Genomic DNA, 24230 nt, shown 5'->3' on the forward strand with positions numbered 1-24230 from the left:
TCAGGGAGAGTTGGGATATGGAAAAGGCACATTTGCAATTCACACGTGTATAAAACACGCTTGTACAGGTGAAATAGGGCAAGTTAAGCGCCCAACAAATTAATTTAATTACTATTAACAAGACATTTATTTTAGTTTTAAAAAAGCAACATACTTTTACATTTGTTTTACTACCAATGACCCACATTACAACCTAACTACATAACGTTTTACTGTAGGTACCTGTGTGGATGGGGGGGGGGGCAGAGTCGTGCATTACAGTGTGTGAAGCCTACAGTTGGATTTTTAAACTCGCTTGTATGACTCTTTTATTTTAAAAACCCTGTTCCGTTTAAGCATGTTGGGAGGACTTTTGCGACCAGTAGACTAAGCAGATAGCCTACTTCTGAAAGTTGACTTGAACAGGTGAGACGTCACGTGACCACCCGTACACAGAAGTCAGTCAAGCAGTTGAACCGAGTCATGCCTTGGGAGTTATTATTTTTATTTAACTACAATTCCTAATGTTATATCCACTAGGGCTGGGTGATACGATATAATCCTAGGACCATAGCGCGTGCCTTGCGATTGAAAACTCGGAATAAGAAGGAAAGAGAACGATTTTACCTTACAAAATGACTTCGAACCAGTTGGCTTTCATTCTGACATGTACTTTATGGAACAGGATATCGGTGTGTGCTGGAGGTAAGATTATATTCTGTCATTTAATCTATTGACAATATTGTTTAATCGATTAAACGGAAAACCGATTCAATTGTATGTTATTTTATTGATCAGAAAATTTGACTTTTTTGGGGAGGGGAAGCTCTAATTTATCAACTTTACCGCATGCTATCGTGCGTAAAGCGCGAGAGGGTTCTTTTTTTGCTGAAGAATATGATTTGAGTTTCTTGCAAATTCCATTAGTATATACGGTATAAACATTATATTTAGTTTGAAATTCTTTGCACAGGTTGTTTATCACCAATAGGAAACGAACGAAAGTGACGACTCCTTGCGTCATAATGTCGAACGAACAGCCTATCTCTGTTTAAAGATACATTACTCATTAAAATAAATAGAATTAGAAGACAAGAGACAGTTGCCAATCAGTTGGAGAAGAGACAACCAATCAATGACAAGTACACATCTGTCGCCTCTCAACACTGCAACCTTTCAAGTGTCATTCAGTCATGAGTTCTCTAGTCCAGTCGGACACTAACGACGACAATTGCTCCAATCTGGACTTCGTACCCGGATATACAGCGCAGTGCTACCACCATGTTAATAATAAATCATATACAGAATGTTAAAACAGAGTGTGTTTTTGTGTGTATGTGCAGTGGTTGCTTTGTCAATTGGAAGGTTCCGGAAAAGGGTGGTGACCTGCGAGGCTCTGAGGGACCGGAACGCAGGAAAACAACACCATCTTTATAATAAATCATTGCATGCATTTACTTTATTGCTCATCTATCACACCAGTATTTCTACTTGCACATCGCCATCTGCTCATCTATCACACCAGCATTTCTACTTGCACATCGCCATCTGCTCATCTATCACACCAGCATTTCTACTTGCACATCGCCATCTGCTCATCTATCACACCAGTATTTCTACTTGCACATCGCCATCTGCTCATCTATCACACCAGTATTTCTACTTGCACATCGCCATCTGCTCATCTATCACACCAGTATTTCTATTTGCACATCGCCATCTGCTCATCTATCACACCAGTATTTCTACTTGCACATCGCCATCTGCTCATCTATCACACCAGTATTTCTACTTGCACATCGCCATCTGCTCATCTATCACACCAGTATTTCTACTTGCACATCGCCATCTGCTCATCTATCACACCAGTATTTCTACTTGCACATCGCCATCTGCTCATCTATCACACCAGTATTTCTACTTGCACATCGCCATCTGCTCATCTATCACACCAGTATTTCTACTTGCACATCGCCATCTGCTCATCTATCACACCAGTATTTCTACTTGCACATCGCCATCTGCTCATCTATCACACCAGTATTTCTACTTGCACATCGCCATCTGCTCATCTATCACACCAGTATTTCTACTTGCACATCGCCATCTGCTCATCTATCACACCAGCATTTCTACTTGCACATCGCCATCTGCTCATCTATCACACCAGTATTTCTACTTGCACATCGCCATCTGCTCATCTATCACACCAGTATTTCTACTTGCACATCGCCATCTGCTCATCTATCACACCAGTATTTCTACTTGCACATCGCCATCTGCTCATCTATCACACCAGTATTTCTACTTGCACATCGCCATCTGCTCATCTATCACACCAGTATTTCTACTTGCACATCGCCATCTGCTCATCTATCACACCAGTATTTCTACTTGCACATCGCCATCTGCTCATCTATCACACCAGTATTTCTACTTGCACATCGCCATCTGCTCATATATCACACCAGTATTTCTACTTGCACATCGCCATCTGCTCATATATCACACCAGTATTTCTACTTGCACATCGCCATCTGCTCATCTATCACACCAGTATTTCTACTTGCACATCGCCATCTGCTCATCTATCACACCAGTATTTCTATTTGCACATCGCCATCTGCTCATCTATCACTCCAGTGTTCATTTGCTAAATTGTCATTACTTCGCTACTATGGCCTATTTATTGCCTTACCTCCTCATGCCATTTGCACACTCTGTGTATAGACGTTATTTTTTTCTATTGTGTTATTGACTGTACGCTTGTTTATTCCATGTGTAACTCTGTGTTGTTGTTTGTGTCGCACTGCTTTGCTTTATCTTGGCCAGGTTGCAGTTGTAAATGAGAACTTGTTCTCAACCTGCCTACCTGGTTAAATAAAGGTGAAATAAATGTAAACATAGATACATAATTATCCTCCCTTGGCACAGAGCAGTGTTGTAGATGCGCTTACAGAAGCTGCACACGCATTTCATGTAATTCCACATCATATTAGATGACTGGAGATTTTAGCATAATAGTTTTTAATACCTTTAAAAATTATCTGTCATTTACAGGCTACTCTGACACTGACGTCCTGAGTATCTGAATATATGAAACGCCTAGGTGTGTGGAGACACTTATTGTACAATAAAGATTTCCAGTTTCACTGACTCGCCGGCGATGGTTGATGCACTCGTGCCAAAATCCTATCTCACTCTTGTTCTACTTTGTAAAACAATACTGTTCGCTCAATAGGTGTATTTGGAAGTTGATAACATATTTGGTAGCCTACAGACAGATTGTCTTCTTTTTTTTCTGCAGAATCCATCTGCTTTCCAACCTATGTTTTCCCCGTGATGTCATTAGAGATTTTGCTAAAGGCCTGTTTTGACTGCGTGCGGTTTGTTTACCGAGACAGACTTGTCGTGCGTTCCCGACGGTAGGCAATGCCTTGTGATTGGACTAAACACAATACACAGCTAGACTATAACAAGAGAGAGAGCTATTGATCCTCTGTGGCTAAATCATAGGCCTACTACTCTTGCTGTACTATTCTGAATTATTTCATTGCTTTATCAACAGACAGTAATATAATTTTGGCAAACGTATTGGATTTGATCAGGGGTGCTGCGGTACCTCCAGCGCCCATCCCGCGGCTATGATTCCATAAGGAAATAAATGATTAAGTGCAACGCTGGGGAGATGAGAGTTGCAGGCTCATGTCTTCTCAGATCAGAGAGAGGAAGAGAGGTCATAGAAAGTGAATATCATTCTAGTTCTGAGCAATACATGCGCGCGTTTCTCTTTTACCCCGGTAATGGCCAGTGGCAACGCGTTGGTACCGGCTGCGCAAGCCATAAACCAGGGGCGGCCCAACACGAATCAATTCTTACAATATCAGGCACGTTTTCACATTACGTTTTTTAGGTGGAAGCACAACTACATAGGAGGAAACGTAAATGAAATCTGATTGATTTTATTATTTTAAAAAAAAATACATCGCAAACAGTTCGCGTGAACGCGGACGCACTCAATTCTTCATTGCTGCGACATACTTGCTTGTTGAGATATCTGATCACGTTAGGCAGCGTTTCATTTGGGGGAGATTTTCGGCACAGCACCTGTTCCTGGCAAATGTGTTCCGGGAAACGAAACAGTGCGGTTCAAATGAAACACTGTTGTGTGTACAACAGATGCATCCAATCCTAAGGAATTCCCCCAGGGCCTCTTAGCTAGCCTGCTCTTTACCATACCTGAATATGTTGACAAACTGGTCATTGTAGAGGTTCTAACTGACAGACAGTGAGGGGAGGAAATCTATGTACTCCTGTTGTTCTTTCTGCTGTGGGGGTTAAATGGTTAAAGTTTGCTTATACTAAAGGGATCTGTTGTTGCTCTTTATGGCAGTGTATGCTTGCATATAAATTCATGACCAGTTGTTCCCCCCACTGCTAACAGTGGTGTTTTAGGGCTGCTATAGAACTACTCAACATCTAAACCAAATCAATACTCTATGGTTGTCTGTTAACAGTGGTGTTTTAGGGCTGCTATAGAACTACTCAACATCTAAACCAAATCAATACTCTATGGTTGTCTGCTAACAGTGGTGTTTTAGGGCTGCTATAGAACTACACTGTGGTTGTCCTGTATTCATTTCTGGTTGATTTGAAGTTGTCAAAAGAAATCAGAGGAGACTGAAAAACAAGGAATTTATAGAACTAAATAACTGACTGTATGTCCTGCTCTTTAAACCCATATGGCCCCTTCTCTCCATTCTAGAACACCTGCTCTTTAAACCCATATGGCCCCTTCTCTCCCTTCTAGAACACCTGCTCTTTAAACCCATATGGCCCCCTCTCTCCCTTATAGAACACCTGCTCTTTAAACCCATATGGCCCCTTGTCTCCCTTAAAGATCTGACTGTATGTTCTGTTTTCCCCATAAAGAACTGACTGTATGTCCTGTTTTCCCCTTAAAGAACTGGCTGTATGTTCTGTTTCCCCCTTAAAGAACTGGCTGTATGTTCTGTTTCCCCCTTAAAGAACTGGCTGTATGTCCTGTTTCCCCTTAAAGAACTGGCTGTATGTCCTGTTTTCCCCTTAAAGAACTGGCTGTATGTCCTGTTTCCCCCTTAAAGAACTGGCTGTATGTTCTGTTTCCCCCTTAAAGAACTGGCTGTATGTCCTGTTTTCCCCTTAAAGAACTGGCTGTATGTCCTGTTTCCCCCTTAAAGAACTGGCTGTATGTCCTGTTTCCCCCTTAAAGAACTGGCTGTATGTCCTGTTTCCTTCCCCCTTAAAGAACTGGCTGTATGTCCTGTTTTCCCCTTAAAGAACTGACTGTATGTCCTGTGTTCCCCTTAAAGAACTGGCTGTATGTCCTGTTTTCCCCTTAATGAACTGGCTGTATGTCCTGTTTTCCCCTTAAAGAACTGGCTGTATGTCCTGTTTTCCAAAGGCATATGCTTCTGCTCTGACAGAACAGCTCATTATCCTACTTTCCCCAATGTTACATCTGATGCATTTGCTCCTCAGCGATTTGCTATTCCTCAAAGTACCCGTTTGCCCCATGAGGGAGCTGAGCTGCAAGTAAAAACAAACTGGGTGAAAAAGCAAACCAGTTCACCTTCACATTCCATTATGTTGGCCTGTTCCAGTCACTGTGTAACCAGCAACAATACTGCCCACCTGCTCTGCTGAGTCATAAAGTACTGTTTATAGACGCTAGTCCTCTGCCTGAGTCCTAAATACCACCCTATTCCCTACATATAGTGCACTATTTTTGACCAGGGCCCTATAGAACCCAATTCCATATATAATACACTACTTTAGACCAGAGCCCTATAGAATCCTATTCCCTATATAGTGCACTACTTTAGACCAGGGCCCTATAGAACTCTATTCCCTATATAGTGCACTGCTTTAGACCAGAGCCCTATAGAACCCTATTCCCTATATAGTGCACTACTTTAGACCAGAGACCTATAGAACCCTATTCCCTATATATAGTGCACTACTTTAGACCAGAGTCCTATAGAACCCTATTCCCTATATATAGTGCACTACTTTGACCAGGACTCATAGCCTGGACAATAGGGTACCATTTGGAGCATTATATGCAAAACATTTGCTCATAACTTTGCTCTGTGCTTACCTACCTACCTACCTACCTACCTACCTACCTACCTACCTAGTTTTAGAACACCTAATCATCCAAGGGTTTTTCTTATTTTTTTTTTTTACTATTTTCGACATTATAGAATAATAGTGAAGACATCAAAACTATGACATAACACATATGGAATCATGTAGTAACCAAAAAAGGGTTAAACAAATGGTAATAACCGAATAAATATAACATGGTAATAACATGGTAATAACCAAATAAATATAACATGGTAATAACATGGTAATAACCAAATAAATATAACATGGTAATAACATAATAAATATAACATTATGGTAATAACATGGTAATAACCAAATAAATATAACATGGTAATAACATGGTAATAACCAAATAAATATAACATGGTAATAACATAATAAATATAACATTATGGTAATAACATGTTAATAACCAAATAAATATAACATGGTAATAACATGGTAATAACCAAATAAAATATAACATGGTAATAACATAATAAATATAACATTATGGTAATAATATGGTAATAACCAAATAAAATATAACATGGTAATAACAATAAATATAACATTATGGTAATAACATGGTAATAACCAAATAAATATAACATTATGGTAATAACATGGTAATAACCAAATAAATATAACATGGTAATAACATAATAAATATAACATTATGGTAATAATATGGTAATAACCAAATAAATATAACATTATGGTAATAACATGGTAATAACCAAATAAATATAACATTATGGTAATAACATGGTAATAACCAAATAAATCTAACATTATGGTAATAACATGGTAATAACCCAATAAATCTAACATGGTGGTAATAACATGGTAATAACCTATTAATAACAATAGTTTGGTTATACCAAATGTGATCGTATTGTGATAGATTATCCTCGAGGTGGCCAACTCCGTAAACTATTGTCGTTCCTAGCCAACTCCATAAACTATTGTCGTTCCTAGCCAACTCCGTAAACTATTGTCGTGCCTAACCAACTCCATAAACTATTGTCGTTCCTAACCAACTCCATAAACTATTGTCGTTCCTAACCAACTCCGTAAACTATTGTTGTGCCTCTAAGAGTTAGTTTCATATGCTTTGGGGTGGGGGGTTAAATTGGTATTTGCTACACCTGTAGAGAAGAGGTTTGTTTCAGTCAGTTAAATTGGTATTTGCTACACCTGTAGAGAAGAGGTTTGTTTCAGTCAGTGTGCCTGCCGAGTTGGCTGGTTCAGCCTTACAAGATTGAGCTGGGGAGACAAAAGGGCCCTATTGTTTTTAGGTCCTGCAGTCAGTCAGTCAGTCAGTCAATCAGTCAGCCAGTCAGTCAATCAGTCAATCAGTCAGTCAATCAGTCAGTCAGTCAATCAGTCAGTCAATCAGTCAGTCAATTAGTCAGACCAGTCAGTCAGTCAATCAGTCAGTCAGTCAGTCAGTCAGTCAGCTATTAATTCAGTCAACTATTCAGTCAGTCAATCAGTCAGTCAGTCAGTCAGTCAATCAGTCAACTATTCAGTCAGTCATTCAGTAAGTCAGTCAATCAGTCAGTCAGTCAACTATTCAGTCAGTCAGTTAATCAGTCAGTCAAACAGTCAGTCAATCAGTCAGTCAGTCAGTCAGTCAGTCAGTCAGTCAATCAGTCAACTATTCATTCAGTCAACTATTCAGTCAGTCATTCAGTAAGTCAGTCAATCAGTCAGTCAGTCAACTATTCAGTCAGTCAGTCAATCAGTCAGTCAGTCAGTCAAACAGTCAGTCAATCAGTCAGTCAGTCAATCAGTCAGTCAGTCAATCAGTCAGTCAGTCAGTCAATCAGTCAGTCAGTCAATCAGTCAGTCAATCAGTCAGTCAGTCAGTCAATCAGTCAGTCAGTCAATCAGTCTGTCAGTCAGTCAATCAGTCAGTCAGTCAGTCAACTATTCAGTCAATCAGTCAGTCAGTCAATCAGTCAATTAGTCAGTCAGTCATTCAGTAAGTCAGTCAATCAGTCAGTCAATCAGTCAGTCAGTCAGTCAATCAGTCTGTCAGTCAGTCAATCAGTCAGTCAGTCAGTCAACTATTCAGTCAGTCAGTTAGTCAGTCAGTCAGTTGATTGCATTGATTGTAAGTTGCTCTGGATAAGAGTGTCTGCTTAATGATTGAAATGTAAAATATTGCAGTGACATGTTTATTGTGAATTTCACTTAGCTGGAGGAATGTAATATTATTTTCAGTTTGTTAAATGTGTTCATTCATTCCTTCATGCAGAATCCCTGTGCACCCAAGTCCCAGAGTTTCAGTTGCCCAGTGGGGGGCAGTCTGAGGTGTGGGAGACCCTGGGTTCCTTTGTGGCTCTGAACTGTACAGCCGTGCTGTCCTGGAACCAGACGGACCAACGATGTGACGCTACCTCCCGGACTCTGCTCTGGAGCAGAGATGGGACCCCTCTCAACCTCAGCCTTTACCCAGAGAACACATCCACCTGGTCAGTTCAACGGGAGGTCACCTTGCCAAATCACATGTACACTGATCTACGGGTTGTCATTGCAAATAAGAATCTACTCTTGATTTATTTGTATAAAATAAGGTTAAATAATAAATAATGTTCAGCCCCCCCCCCCCCCCCCCAATATCCAACCAATTACAAATACAGAGGTCACCTTTTTCTTTTTTTTCTGGCAGGACTCCCAGCCAATCCCAAATGGTTGTGAGCAGTGTGCTGCAGGTCCAGGTTAGAGAGCAGGCTGACTTTGGCCTCTACTCCTGTGAGGTGAGGAACACCTCTGCTGACTTCAGCCTGCAGAATACCGGTAAGAAACCAGGGGGCGGGGTTTATGGACTGAACCTTATACTGTGTCAGACATGTTGTCAAAGGCAACTTACATTAGTGTGTGCATACAATGCTTATTTCAAATGTTAAAATGTGTGATAACTGAGCCTGGGTGGATTCAGGGTGGATTCAGGTTGGATTCAGGTTGGATTCAGGGTGGATTCAGGTTGGATTCAGGGTGGATTCAGGGTGGATTCAGGTTGGATTCAGGTTGGATTCAGGGTGGATTCAGGTTGGATTCAGGTTGGATTCAGGGTGGATTCAGGGTGGATTCAGGTTGGATTCAGGTTTGATTCAGGGTGGATTCAGGGTGGATTCAGGGTGGATTCAGGTTGGATTCAGGTTGGATTCAGGGTGGATTCAGGGTGGATTCAGGGTGGATTCAGGTTGGATTCAGGTTTGATTCAGGGTGGATTCAGATATGCTGCTATTTTTTATTTTTTATTTCAGGGTGTAGATCAGCTTCTATACTGCAGATAGTAGCTTCCATCAACTTCATTATCTGCATCATTTTCAATTCTCTATATATTTTTATAAATATATATTTATATTATATATATTTTTTTACAAATATATTTTCCTTTATTATGTTCCCCTAAACCCCTCCCCTAATTGGAGTAAGCTAATGGACAACACTTTGGCTTTCACTTCCAGTTTATACATACTATATGCTGATTATTAATGACTCATGATTGTTGGTTTCTGTTTGTGGGATCCCAGCCCAGCCCAGCCACACAGCATCAGTGATAGCAGCCATCAGTCTCTTCCTGATCCTGACTATAGCTGCTGTTGTCTACTCCAGGTGTCGTCTCAATATCAAACTCTGGTACAGGAACTCCTATGGAGACTATGAGATCAATGGTGAGGAGTGAGGATTTTTTAAATTTTTTAAATCTTTATTTAACTAAGCAAGTCAGTTAAGAACAAATTCTTGTTTACGATGACGGCCTACCCTGGCCAAACCCTAACGACGCTGGGCCAATTGTGCGCCGCCCTATCGGACTCCCAATCACGGCCAGTTGTGATAGAGCCTGGAATCAAACCAGGATCTGTAGTGACGCCTCTAGTACTGAGACGTAGTGCCTTAAACCGCTGCGCCACTCGGGACCCCCAGTTTTAACCCACTGCAGTGGTTAAAACGCATTGGGATGGGAAGTGTGAGCCCACTTTGTGCTGTAGGTGGGCTATGGTTAGTTGTACAGATGTAGGATCTTAATTTGAGCCAGTTTGCTACAGCAGGAAAATAATCTTGCAGCAACAGCAAATGTGAATTACTATGTGGATTATAATGAATGGACATTTTTTGTAGGGGTTAGAGACATTTTCCATTAGGGCAAATCAATTCTGATATTAAAAACTTTAGAAGCCTTCTTAAACCTCAATTACACTACACGTTTGCATTTCCTGATTTGCTGGAAAATTCAGGCGACAACAGGAAGATCAAATTAAGATAAGGCCTGTAGGTACCTGTAAGCAGGTTGAAGTAGTATTGGGGGTTACAATGTATTGAACATATCAAAGATACTGTATATTGTTATATACTTGCAATGATTGTCATATATGGTTGTAAGAAGGGTTTACTCAGGATCATGACACTGAATTCTGGTTGTTTTAACCTACCTGAATTGAAATGTTTAATCGTTCTGGGAGAGTGTCTGCCAAATGACTCCAAGGTAAGTTAAGCTGTGTTACAATGTCTCTCTTTATGTCACCAGATGGGAAGCTGCATGATGCCTACTTCTCCTATGTCAACAACGAATACGACAGAAAGTTGGTCAACTTCATCCTCAAACCTCACCTGGTGAACAAATCTGGACATAAGCTACACCTCAGTGATAACAACATCCTACCTGGGGGTGGTAATGATGACACAACATAGCCCTCTGTAACTCCTACAGTCCGTTCGGTTCTTACATGAAAAACAACAACATTTTGGCCATTTGGCAGACGCGCTTATCCAGAGCAATTTACAGGAGCAATTAGGGTTAAGTGCCTTGTTCAATCCCCAAGCTGCCTTTTCACATAGTCGGCTTGGGGATTCAAACCAGCGATCTTTAGGCTACTGGCCTAATGCTCTTAACCTAATAGGTTACCTGCTGCCCTGTCTTCCCTGAAAGTTATCAGGTTAACTGTATTTTCCTCCATTTTCTTCTTCTTCTCCCTCTTATTGTTCCTCTTCCTCTTGTTCTTCTTCCTCATCTTCTTCCTCTTCTTCTTCCTCTTCCTCTTATTGTTCTTCTTCCTCTTCCTCTTCCTCTTATTGTTGTTCTTCCTCTTCTTCTTCTTCCTCTTTTTCCTCTTCTTCCTCTTCCTCTTCCTCTTTTTCCTCTTCCTCTTCTTCTTCGTCCTCTTTTTCCTCTTCTTCCTCTTCCTCTTCCTCTTATTGTTGTTCTTCCTCTTCTTCTTCTTCATCTTCCTCTTCTTCCTCTTCTTCTTCTTCCTCTTTTTCCTCTTCTTCCTCTTCCTCTTTTTCTTCTTCCCCTTCTTCTTCCTCTTCTTCTTCCACTTCTTCTTCCTCTTCTTCTTTTTCTCCTCTGTCAGAGCCGTCTGCTGAGTTCCTGATGAACGTTAGTCACTGTCGGCGCCTCATTGTAGTGATGTCACACGCCTACCTAGAACAGGACTGGTGCTGTAACAACTTTAGGTATGTATGCAGATAGCTCACCATTATGCCTAAGTAAAAAAATAATATTTGATCTATCTCTTACCTTAGCATGCTAAACGCTAATGCTAATGCTAGTTGTGTCGCTGTGTGTTCCTCTTTTATCTCAGCATGCTAACTGCTAATGCTGGTTGTGTCTCTGTGGTCCTCTCTTAGCTTAGCAGGCTAAGCCACTAATGCCACTAATGCTACAATGTCACTATGTGCTTACCCATTTCCGTAAAAAACAGGCAAGTCTGTACAAAACCCTCAGCATAGCATGATCTAGCTGACTGCTAATGTTATCCACCCTCTCAGACAGGGCCTTCTGCACCTGCTGGAGCTGTCCCAGAGGCCCATCATCATCATCACATTGGAGGGTCAGGTCAAACTCATGAGACCCGATGTGGTCCAGCAACTCAGAGAACACCGACACAAACTCACCTTGCTCACCTGGTCGGGATCACACTCCATGGTGACTCAACCTAGCCTTGAACCTAACCCTTTATTTTAATTTTATTTCACCTTTATTTAACCAGGTTTGCTAGTTGAGAACAAGTTCTCATTTATAACTGTGACCTGGCCAAGATAAAGCAAAGCAGTTCGACACATACAACAACACAGAGTTGCATATGGAATAAACAAACATACAGTCAATAATACAGTAGAAAAAATATATAGTTACAGTGTGTGCAAATGAGGTAAGATAAGGGAGGTAAAGGCAATAAAATAGGCCATAGTGGTGAGGTAATTACGATATAGCAATTAAACACTGGAGTGATAGATGTGCAGAAGCTGAATGTGCAAGTAGAGATACCGGGGTGCAAAGGAGCTAAATAAATAAATACAGTATGGCGATGAGGTAGTTGGATGGGCTATTTACAGATGGGCTATGTGCAGGTGCAATGATCTGTGAGCTGCTCTGACAACTGGTGCTTGAAGTTAGTGAAGAAGATAAGAGTCTCCAGCTTCAGCGATTTTGGCAGTTCGTTCCAGTCATTGGCAGCAGAGAACTGGAAGGAAAGGCGGCCAAAGGAGGAATTGGCTTTGGGGGTGACCAGTGAAATATACCTGCTGGAGCGTGTGCTGCGGGTGGGTGCTGCTATGGTGACCAGTGAACTGAGATAAGGCAGGGCTTTACCTAGCAAAGACTTGTAGATGACCTGGAGCCAGTGGGTTTGGCGACGAGTATGAAACGAGGGTCAGCCAACGAGAACATACAGGTCGCAGTGGTGGGTAGTATATGGGGCTTTGGTGACAAAACGGATGGCACTGTGATAGACTGCATCCAATTTGTTGAGTAGAGTGTTGGAGACTATTTTGTAAATGACATCGCCGAAGTCGAGGATCGGTAGGATAGTCAGTTTTACAAGGATATGTTTGGCAGCATGAGTGAAGAATGCTTTGTTGCGAAATAGGACGCCGATTCTAGAATGCTTAATGTGAGTCTGGAAGGAGAGGTTACAGTCTAACCAAACACCTAGGTATTTGTAGTTGTCCACATATTCTAGGTGAGAACCGTTCAGAGTAGTGATGCTGGATGGACGGTCAGGTGCGGGCAGCGATCAGTTGAAGAGCATGCATTTAGTTTTATTTGCATTTAAGAGCAGTTGGAGGACACGGAAGGAGAGTTGTATGGCATTGAAGCTCGTCTGGAGGTTAGTTAACACAGTGTCCAAAGAAGTGCCAGAAGTATACAGAATGGTGTCGTCTGCGTAGAGGTGAATCAGAGAATCACCAGCAGCAAGAGCGACATCATTGATGTATACAGAGAAGAGAGTCGGCCTGAGAATTGAACCCTGTGGCACCCCCATAGAGACTACCAGAGGTCTGGACAACAGGCCCTCCGATTTGACACACTGAACTCTATCAGAGAAGTTGTTGGTGAACCAGGCGAGGCAGTCATTTGAGAAACCAAGGCTGTTGAGTCTGCCGATAAGAATGTGGTGATTGACACAGTCGAAAGCCTTGGCCAGGTCAATGAATACGGCTGCACAGTATTGTCTCTTATTGATGGCAGTTATGATATCATTTAGGACCTTGAGCGTAGCTGAGGTGCACCCATGACCAGCTCGGAAACCAGATTGCATAGTGGAGAAGGTAAGACTCTCTCCCTCCAGTCAGGCTACCAGCACCTCCCCCTCCCTCCGGTCAGGCTACCAGCACCTCCCCCTCCCTCCAGTCAGGCTACCAGCTCCTCCACCTCCCTCCAGTCAGGCTACCAGCTCCTCCCCCTTCCTCCAGTCAGGTAGCTCTAGGCCAATGTTAGGTAGCTCTAGTCCAACGTTAGGTAGCTCTGGTCCAACGTTAGGTAGCTCTAGTCCAACGTTAGGTAGCTCTAGTCAAACGTTAGGTAGCACTAGTCCAATGTTAGGTAGCTCTAATCCAACGTTAGGTAGCTCTGGTCCAACGTTAGGTAGCTCTAGTCCAACGTTAGGTAGCTCTAGTCTAACGTTAGGTAGCTCTGGTCCAACGTTAGGTAGCTCTGGTCCAACGTTAGGTAGCTCTAGTCCAACGTTAGGTAGCTCTGGTCCAACGTTAGGTAGCTCAGGTCCAACGTTAGGTAGCTCTGGTCCAACGTTAGGTAGCTCTAGTCCAACGTTAGGTAGCTCTGGTCCAACGTTAGGTAGCTCTGGTCCAACGTTAGGTAGCTCTGGTCCAATGTTAGGTAGCTCTAGTCCAACGTTAGGTAGCTCTGGTCCAACGTTAGGTAGCTCTAGTCCAACGTTAGGTAGCTCTGATCCAACGTTAGGTAGCTCTGGTCCAACGTTAGGTAGCTCAGGTCCAACGTTAGGTAGCTCTGGTCCAACGTTAGGTAGCTCTGGTCCAACGTTAGGTAGCTCTGGTCCAACGTTAGGTAGCTCTGGTCCAACGTTAGGTAGCTCTGGTCCAACGTTAGGTAGCTCTGGTCCAACGTTAGGTAGCTCTGGTCCAACGTTATGTAGCTCTGGTCCAACGTTAGGTAGCTCTGGTCCAACGTTAGGTAGCTCTGGTCCAACGTTAGGTATCTCTAAGCCAACCCTTAAGAAGTTCAAACACATTCAAAGTTCCTCCATAGAACCCGCTCCTCCCTAGGTATGATTCTGTGGGTCTAATTCAGATAATGCATGTCATAACAACGAGATGCCCAGCTCTCTCCTTAACAGCACCCTACACTACACTTGTCTGTCCAATGCATGTACATATCTTTCCCGTTCCATAGCGAGCTGCTTTATTCATTGGTGAAGTCATTTAATGTCGAGCTGAACCTCGATATCAGAGGTTTAAAAATTAACAGAACAGTGGAACGGAACAAAATAACGGTTCTGTTCAGAACGAAACGATTGGAAAATAATTTTGGTTAACTAGACTGTGTATACTGTGCCATGTCTCCCCAGCTGCCGTCGTCAGTGTTCTGGAAGGAGTTGGCCCTGGCCATGCCTCATAGGGTTGTGTTCCACAGCGACACGGCAGGGGACCCCCAGACTCTCTTCCAAGACGATAAGGACCCCATGCTCACCCTCAACCCAGACTACCTGGACTGTCGCCCTGACCCTGTTGGAGACCTGGGTAAAACCAAGTGAATGGCTGGCAACAGGGTTGGGTACAATTGATGCTGGATTACAATGCAAATTACATTTCAGATTGGGTCAATTTCAATTCAATTAAATTAGAATTGGCCTTGTAATCCCCAGGACCAATACCGTTTTGGGTTATGTAATGTAATCATATCCACGCACGGCTCATAATAATGTCTGGAACGGAGCGAATGGAATGACATCAAACATATGGAATCCATGTATTTGATACCATTCCACTAGTTCCGCTCCAGCCATCAGCTCGTCCTCCCCAATTAAGGTGTCACCTGTGCCATGGCCAATGCATTATCTTAATTATTGCTGCTACAGTTATTATTATATATATATATTTTTTGATGAGGCAAGTCAGTTAAGAACAAATTCTTATTTACAATGACATCCGACCAGGGAACAGTGGGTTAACTGCCTTGTTCAGGGGAACAGTGGGTTAACTGCCTTGTTCAGGGGGCAGAACTTGATATTTTTACCTTGTCAGCTTGGGGATTTGATGTAGGAACCTTTCGGTTACTGGCCCCTCCACTCTAACCACTAGACTACCTGCCGCCCCTCCACTCTAACCACTAGGCTACCTGCCGCCCCTCCACTCTAACCACTAGGCTACCTGCCGCCCCTCCACTCTAACCACTAGGCTACCTGCCGCCCCTCCACTCTAACCACTAGGCTACCTGCCGCCCCTCCACTCTAACCACTAGGCTACCTGCCGCCCCTCCACTCTAACCACTAGGCTACCTGCCGCCCCTCCACTCTAACCACTAGGCTACCTGCCGCCCCTCCACTCTAACCACTAGGCTACCCTGCCGCCCCTCCACTCTAACCACTAGGCTACCTGCCGAGCCTCCACTCTAACCACTAGGCAACCTGCCGCCCCTCCACTCTAACCACTAGGCTACCTGCCGCCCCTCCACTCTAACCACTAGGCAACCTGCCACCCCTCCACTCTAACCACTAGACTACCTGCCGTCCTTCCACTCTAACCACTAGGCTACCTGCCGCCCCTCCACTCTAACCACTAGGCAACCTGCCGCCCCTCCACTCTAACCACTAGGCTACCTGCCGCCCCTCCACTCTAACCACTACGCAACCTGCCGCCCCCCCACTCTAACCACTAGGCTACCAGCCGCCCCTCCACTCTAACCACTAGGCTACCTGCCGCCCCTCCACTCTAACCACTAGGCAACCTGCCGCCCCTCCACTCTAACCACTAGGCTACCTGCCGCCCCTCCACTCTAACCACTAGGCTACCTGCCGCCCCTCCACTCTAACCACTAGGCAACCTGCCGCCCCCCCACTCTAACCACTAGGCTACCTGCCGCCCCTCCACTCTAACCACTAGGCTACCTGCCGCCCCTCCACTCTAACCACTAGGCTACCTGCCGCCCCTCCACTCTAACCACTAGGCTACCTGCCGCCCCTCCACTCTAACCAATAGGCTACCTGCCGCCCCTCCACTCTAACCACTAGGCAACCTGCCGCCCCTCCACTCTAACCACTAGGCTACCTGCCGCCCCTCCACTCTAACCACTAGGCAACCTGCCACCCCTCCACTCTAACCACTAGACTACCTGCCGTCCTTCCACTCTAACCACTAGGCTACCTGCCGCCCCTTCACTCTAACCACTAGGCAACCTGCCGCCCCTCCACTCTAACCACTAGGCTACCTGCCGCCCCTCCACTCTAACCACTAGGCTACCTGCCACCCCTCCACTCTAACCACTAGGCAACCTGCCGCCCCCCCACTCTAACCACTAGGCTACCTGCCGCCCCTCCACTCTAACCACTAGGCTACCTGCCGCCCCTCCACTCTAACCACTAGGCAACCTGCCGCCCCTCCACTCTAACCACTAGGCTACCTGCCGCCCCTCCACTCTAACCACTAGGCTACCTGCCACCCCTCCACTCTAACCACTAGGCAACCTGCCGCCCCCCCACTCTAACCACTAGGCTACCTGCCGCCCCTCCACTCTAACCACTAGGCTACCTGCCGCCCCTCCACTCTAACGACTAGGCAACCTGCCGCCCCTCCACTCTAACCACTAGGCTACCTGCCGCCCCTCCACTCTAACCAATAGGCTACCTGCCGCCCCTCCACTCTAACCACTAGGCTACCTGCCGCCCCTCCACTCTAACCACTAGGCAACCTGCCGACCCTCCACTCTAACCACTAGGCAACCTGCCGCCCCTCCACTCTAACCACTAGGCTACCTGCCGACCCTCCACTCTAACCACTAGGCAACCTGCCGCCCCTCCACTCTAACCACTAGGCTACCTGCCGCCCCTCCACTCTAACCACTAGGCAACCTGCCACCCCTCCACCATAACCACTAGGCAACCTGCTGCCCCTCCACTCTAACCACTAGGCTACCTGCCACCCCGATGCTTTCTCCAAGGTTGAAAATAATGTCAATGAAGAATAATAATCACTCTAAAGCCCCGTAGAACTAAGATTGTTGACCGACAGCATCGATCCACACATTTCTTCAACCAAATTACTGAATCTCCTCATTCACCTTCTGGTTTCTTCCCTCCTTCTCTCCAGGCCTTCATCTCCCAGTCTACAAGGCACTGGCATCCAGAGCCCCTGTGCTGCCTATGTTCCCCTCGGTCCCTGCATCCCTGACTGAGTCCAAACTCTCGGATATAGATGTATCGGACCTGGGATCGCGCAACTACGGAGCTCGCAATGACTTCTACTGCCTGGTTACAGAGGACAACATCTAAAAAAGACTGTAGCTTCTGAAGAAAAAAGGAGAACAAGATCTCCAACTTCTACTCTTCACTCTTCACTTCAGTCTGAATGTAAAACAGGTTCTCTCACCAACACTATCTACAACTTCCTGGTGTATGTTTCCATATTCAAGCAAGTGTTACATTTAATATATATTTTTTTAAAGTGAATAATTTTGTTCTTGGAACAAGTTTGATCTGATCTGTTTATTGAACTGTACTGAGTGTACAAAACATTAGGAACACCTGCTCTCTCTATCCACGACATAGACTGACCAGGTGAATCCAGGTGAAAGCTATGATCCCTTATTGATGTCACTTGTTCAATCCACTTCCAGCAGTGTAGATAAAGGGGAGACAGGTTAAATAAGGATTTTTAAGCCTTGAGACAATTGATACATGGATTGTGTGTCTGCCATGCAAAGGGTGAATGGGCAAGATAAAATATTGATGTGCCTTTGAACAGGGGTTTGGTAGTAGATGCCACGTGTACCGGTTTGCAATGCTGCTGGGTTTTTCACACTCAACAGTCAACAGTTTCCACTCAACAGTTTCCAGTGTGTATCAAGAATGGCCCACCATCCAAAAGACATCCAGCCAATTTGACACAACTGTGGCAAGCATTGGGATCGACATGGGCCAGCATCCCTGTGGAACACTTTTGACACCTTGTAGAATCCATGCCCCTATGAAATGAGACTGTTCTAGGGGGGGGGGGGGGGGGTGCAACTCAATATCAAGGAGATGTTTTGTACACTCAGTGTGTAAAAGTTGATTCCAATGATCATTTCACTGAAATGTTTTGAATGACCTTGGTAGTTACACTACATGTTATTATATGAAATTTGTATAAGATACCTGTTATGTGAACTGTATGTGGAAAAATAGAAGAAGTGGTTCAGTGGTCTACTGCAGTAGTCTGGGATTTTGTTTTTACGTTAAAGTGGAAATGCATTCATTCTAATTTCGTAATGTTTGTTTAGAATTATGTTCAATAGAAATATTTATCGATCAAAGCTACCCTTTCTGTAGTTTAGGGCAGTTTACTAGTCCAGCCCTTTTTCATAGGTAACTCATCTTGGACGAGCCTTGGCTTGTACGAACCAATCTCATGTTTCTTTTTTGTAGGGGTTGATACAATTTTCCTTAAAGTCAGACATTTTAAAGTGGAAATTCCAAACTTTAGAAGCATTTTTGAAACCTTGAACACACTAAAAGTTTGCATTTTCTTCTTGGTGTACAAGTATACCTCCTGGACTGGACGCTATTCTATTGCCCACTGTTACCCCGAATCTGTCTCATAAATGCTGAATGCCAAGCAGAGTCGCACGTGATCTTTGGTATGACTCGGCCGGAAGAATAAACTCCCAGTGTTCCAATCTCAGGGCGGACACCCGAACCACATGGCCACTGATATGTTCTTTTTTTTAACTGTTTAGTGCTTTCTTCAGATATTACTTTCCCTCACCAGCAGAGGGCAGAGTTGAGTCGACTTGGGGGGGGGGAATCTTTCTTATCATAACAATAATCTCATTCCCTAGGGGTTATTTGTTTATTGGGATCCCCATTAACTCTTCTTGGGGTCCACAAAAAAACACAAAACATCACAAGTAACAAAGCACTGATACACTGATAGACAAGGACAGTCACACAAATGTAAAATACAATGATAAACAAACAATAAAACTAAAGAATATTGTGCGTTAAAGTCTGTTTGTGTGTGTTCATGTGTGTCCCCCTCACAGTCCCTGCTGTTACATAAGTTGTCTGATCCATTTTTTTTAAAGGTCATTTTACTGTTTACTTCAGAAATTGGAGATGGTAGGGTAGTTCCATACAATCATGGCCTCTGTATAATACTGTGTGTTGCCGTGAATTTGTTTTGGGACTGTGAAGAGACCCCTGGTGGCATGTCTTGTGGGGTATGTACGGGTGTCTGAAGAGACCCCTGGTGGCATGTCTTGTGGGGTATGTACGGGTGTCTGAAGAGACCCCTGGTGGCATGTCTTGTGGGGTATGTATGGGTGTCTGAAGAGACCCCTGGTGGCATGTCTTGTGGGATATGTACGGGTGTCTGAAGAGACCCCTGGTGGCATGTCTTGTGGGGTATGTACGGGTGTCTGAGCTGAATGTTATTTGATTATGCAGACAATTTGGAATTTTCATCACAGTAATATTTCTCATGAAAACTAGGAGAAGCAGCTCATCTCTCATCAACCCTCAACCAGACATGCATGTTTTTGATGTTAGTTTGGTATGTGTAATTAAGGTCAACCACACCCTCCTTCCACTCCCTCCCTCCCACTCCCTATCACTGGAAACAATCCACTTGAATGGCCCTACAACTGGTAATTACTAGTGGGAAACTTGTCTATCATCCCCGGGCTCCAACTACTCCCACATGCTGACCTCTGACGTCACCTACTTGAAATTACTTCAATAAAGGCATTTTCGGGCAGTTAAATGCACCAAAGAAGGGAAGGGAAAGGGGGATACCTAGTCAGTTGCAAAACTATATGTCTATAACTATAACTATAAATATGTCTCTCGTATTTAACCCAACCCCTATGAATCAAAACATTATTTATAAAAAGCTATCTATTAATATGTTTGTTTTTTTAATACTGTAATTTACTTCCAAGCCTGATAGCTGTACTTTTAGTTTATGGTTGACGCAGCTTGTTGGCAATTCAAACATTTTATTTCTCAACGAGTTCAAAGCACATATTTATTTGTATATATTAGGGATCCCCATTAGCAGCATCTGCTCTTCCTGGGGTCCGAACACATTGAAGTTTATATTACATATAAAACCATGCATCCAATGTGCATTTAATAATATTATTATGCCATTTATAGCACACATACGCATGACTTAAAATCATGCGTATGGGTGGTCCCAGGAATCAAACCCCCTATCCTGGCATTGCAAGCACAATGCTGGGCCAAATAAGGCTAGGCTATAGAGGACCACTTTTATGACTTCACAGCTAGTAATCACCACCTTCTCACTTGGTTAGGAATGCAGCATAAGGGCAGACAGTAGGTTGGGCCAGATTTAAGGGTTGGTCCAGCAGGTTGGGCCAGATATAGGGGTTAGTCCAGTGGGTTTGGATAGATATAAGGGTTAGTCCAGTGGGTTGGGACAGATATAAGGGTTGGGACAGAGACAAGGGTTAGTCCAGTGGGTTGGGACAGATATAAGGGTTAGTCCAGTAGGTTGGGACAGATATAAGGGTTAGTCCAGTGGGTTGGGACAGATATAAGGGTTAGTCCAGTGGGTTGGGACAGATGTAGGGGTTAGTCCAGTGGGTTGGGACAGATGTAGGGGTTAGTCCAGTGGGTTGGGACAGATATAAGGGTTAGTCCAGTGGGTTGGGACAGATATAAGGGTTAGTCCAGTGGGTTGGGACAGATATAAGGGTTAGTCCAGTGGGTTGGGACAGTTATAAGGGTCAGTCCAGTGGGTTGGGAGAGATATAAGGCTTAGTCCAGTGGGTTGGGACAGATATAGGGGTTAGTCCGGTGGGTTGGGACAGATGTTAGGGTTAGTCCAGTGGGTTGGGACAGATATAAGGGTTGGGCCAGTGGGGTGGGGTAGATGTAAGGGATGTTCCGGGAGGTTGGGCCAGATATAAGGGTTAGTCAGTAGGTTCGGCCAGATATCAAGGTTAGTCCACTAGGTTGGGACAGATATACAATTTAGTCCAGTAGGTTGGGCCAGATTGAAGGGTAATTCAGTAGGTTGTGTCAGATATAAGGGTTAATTCAGTAGGTTGGGTCAGATATAAGGGTTAGTCCAGTGGGTTGGGACAGATATAAGGGTTAGTCCAGTGGGTTGGGACAGATATAAGGGTTAGTCCAGTGGGTTGGGACAGATATAAGGGTTAGTCCAGTGGGTTGGGACAGATATAAGGGTTAGTCCAGTAGGTTGGGACAGATATAAGGGTTAATCCAGTAGGTTGGGTCAGATATAAGGGTTAGTCCAGTGGGTTGGGACAGATATAAGGGTTAGTCCAGTGGGTTGGGCCAGATGTAGGGGTTAGTCCAGTGGGTTTGGATAGATATAAGGGTTAGTCCAGTGGGTTGGGACAGATATAAGGGTTGGGACAGAGACAAGGGTTAGTCCAGTGGGTTGGGACAGATATAAGGGTTAGTCCAGTAGGTTGGGACAGATATAAGGGTTAGTCCAGTGGGTTGGGACAGATATAAGGGTTAGTCCAGTGGGTTGGGACAGATGTATGGGTTAGTCCAGTGGGTTGGGACAGATGTAGGGGTTAGTCCAGTGGGTTGGGACAGATATAAGGGTTAGTCCAGTGGGTTGGGACAGATATAAGGGTTAGTCCAGTGGGTTGGGACAGATATAAGGGTTAGTCCAGTGGGTTGGGACAGTTATAAGGGTCAGTCCAGTGGGTTGGGAGAGATATAAGGCTTAGTCCAGTGGGTTGGGACAGATATAGGGGTTAGTCCGGTGGGTTGGGACAGATGTTAGGGTTAGTCCAGTGGGTTGGGACAGATATAAGGGTTGGGCCAGTGGGGTGGGGTAGATGTAAGGGATGTTCCGGGAGGTTGGGCCAGATATAAGGGTTAGTCAGTAGGTTCGGCCAGATATCAAGGTTAGTCCACTAGGTTGGGACAGATATACAATTTAGTCCAGTAGGTTGGGCCAGATTGAAGGGTAATTCAGTAGGTTGTGTCAGATATAAGGGTTAATTCAGTAGGTTGGGTCAGATATAAGGGTTAGTCCAGTGGGTTGGGACAGATATAAGGGTTAGTCCAGTGGGTTGGGACAGATATAAGGGTTAGTCCAGTGGGTTGGGACAGATATAAGGGTTAGTCCAATGGGTTGGGACAGATATAAGGGTTAGTCCAGTAGGTTGGGACAGATATAAGGGTTAATCCAGTAGGTTGGGTCAGATATAAGGGTTAGTCCAGTGGGTTGGGACAGATATAAGGGTTAGTCCAGTGGGTTGGGACAGATGTAGGGGTTAGTCCAGTGGGTTGGGACAGTTATAAGGGTCAGTCCAGTGGGTTGGGACAGATATAAGGGTTAGTCCAGCGGGTTGGGACAGATGTAAGGGTTAGTCCAGTGGGTTGGGACAGATGTAGGGGTTAGTCTAGTGGGTTGGGACAGATGTAGGGGTTAGTCCGGTGGGTTGGGACAGATGTTAGGGTTAGTCCTGTGGGTTGGGACAGATATAAGGGTTGGGCCAGTAGGTTGGGACAGATATAAGGGTTAATCCAGTAGGTTGGGTCAGATATAAGGGTTAGTCCAGTGGGTTGGGACAGATATAAGGGTTAGTCCAGTGGGTTGGGACAGATGTAGGGGTTAGTCCAGTGGGTTGGGACAGTTATAAGGGTCAGTCCAGTGGGTTGGGACAGATATAAGGGTTAGTCCAGCGGGTTGGGACAGATGTAAGGGTTAGTCCAGTGGGTTGGGACAGATGTAGGGGTTAGTCTAGTGGGTTGGGACAGATGTAGGGGTTAGTCCGGTGGGTTGGGACAGATGTTAGGGTTAGTCCTGTGGGTTGGGACAGATATAAGGGTTGGGCCAGTGGGGTGGGGCAGATGTAAGGGATGTTCCGGGAGGTTGGGCCAGATATAAGGGTTAGTCAGTAGGTTGGGCCAGATATCAAGGTTAGTCCACTAGGTTGGGGCAGATATACAATTTAGTCCAGTAGGTTGGGCCAGATTGAAGGGTAATTCAGTAGGTTGGGTCAGATATAAGGGTTAGTCCAGTAGGTTGGGTCAGATATAAGGGTTAGTCCAGTAGGTTGGGTCAGATATAAGGGTTAGTCCAGTAGGTTGGGTCAGATATAAGGGTTAATCCAGTGGGTTGGGACAGATATAAGGGTTAGTCCAGTGGGTTGGGACAGATATAAGGGTTAATCCAGTTGATTAGGTCAGATATAAGGGTTAATCCAGTTGGTTGGGTCAGATATACATATAAGGAGTGTAGCCTAGTGGTTAGAGTGTTGGACTAGTAACCGGAAGGTTGCAAGTTCAAATCCCCAAGCTGACAAGGTGCAAATATGTCATTCTACCCCTGAACAGGCAGTTAACCCACTGTTCCTAGGCTGTCATTGAAAATAAGATTTGTTCTTAACTGACTTGCCTAGTTAAATAAAGGTAAAATATCCTGTTGTTCGGGTCAGATATAAGGGTTAATGCAGTAGGTTGGGTCAGAGTTATGAGTTGATTTTATTTTTTACAGGGACATTAATCAACGTTTCAGTAAAAGTGCCGGTTTTAGCCAGCCGGCTAATTTTCTTAATTCTTGATGCACCCATCCCGTTAGCGGGATCATTTTCGTCAACATCCGCTGAATTGCAGAGTGCCAAATTCAAA

At 44.4% G+C, this 24230-nt stretch overlaps 1 protein-coding gene across 2 annotated transcripts; it reads left to right on the plus strand.

Annotated features, from left to right (window-relative positions):
• Positions 1–408: 408 nt before the first annotated feature.
• Positions 409–19590, plus strand: LOC139376559 (single Ig IL-1-related receptor-like). 2 transcript variants are annotated; one of them, XM_071119298.1, is made up of 9 exons: positions 409–684; positions 8378–8594; positions 8792–8919; positions 9660–9800; positions 10655–10798; positions 11481–11583; positions 11899–12055; positions 14958–15129; positions 17695–19590. In XM_071119298.1, the coding sequence occupies exons 1-9, from the start codon at positions 615–617 to the stop codon at positions 17874–17876; spliced, it is 1314 nt and encodes a 437-aa protein (XP_070975399.1). In that variant the 5' UTR covers positions 409–614; the 3' UTR covers positions 17877–19590. The 2 variants fall into 2 exon arrangements, with proteins under 2 accessions (XP_070975399.1, XP_070975406.1); XM_071119305.1 differs by lacking the exon at positions 11899–12055 and having other exon boundaries at positions 416–684; positions 17695–18002.
• The last annotated feature ends 4640 nt before the right edge of the window (positions 19591–24230 follow it).

The sequence above is a fragment of the Oncorhynchus clarkii genome, chromosome 2 (genome assembly GCF_045791955.1).
Source record: "Oncorhynchus clarkii lewisi isolate Uvic-CL-2024 chromosome 2, UVic_Ocla_1.0, whole genome shotgun sequence".
NCBI classification, from domain to species: Eukaryota; Metazoa; Chordata; class Actinopteri; order Salmoniformes; family Salmonidae; genus Oncorhynchus; species Oncorhynchus clarkii.

Coding starts and splice junctions, on each gene's coding strand:
- LOC139376559 (XM_071119298.1), top strand. CDS start 615: ATGACTTCGAACCAGTTGGCTTTCATTCTGACATGTACTTTATGGAAC. Junction 9,801..10,654: donor TGGAGACTATGAGATCAATG/GTGAGGAGTGAG, acceptor TTATGTCACCAG/ATGGGAAGCTGCATGATGCC. Junction 10,799..11,480: donor CAACATCCTACCTGGGGGTG/GTAATGATGACA, acceptor CTCCTCTGTCAG/AGCCGTCTGCTGAGTTCCTG.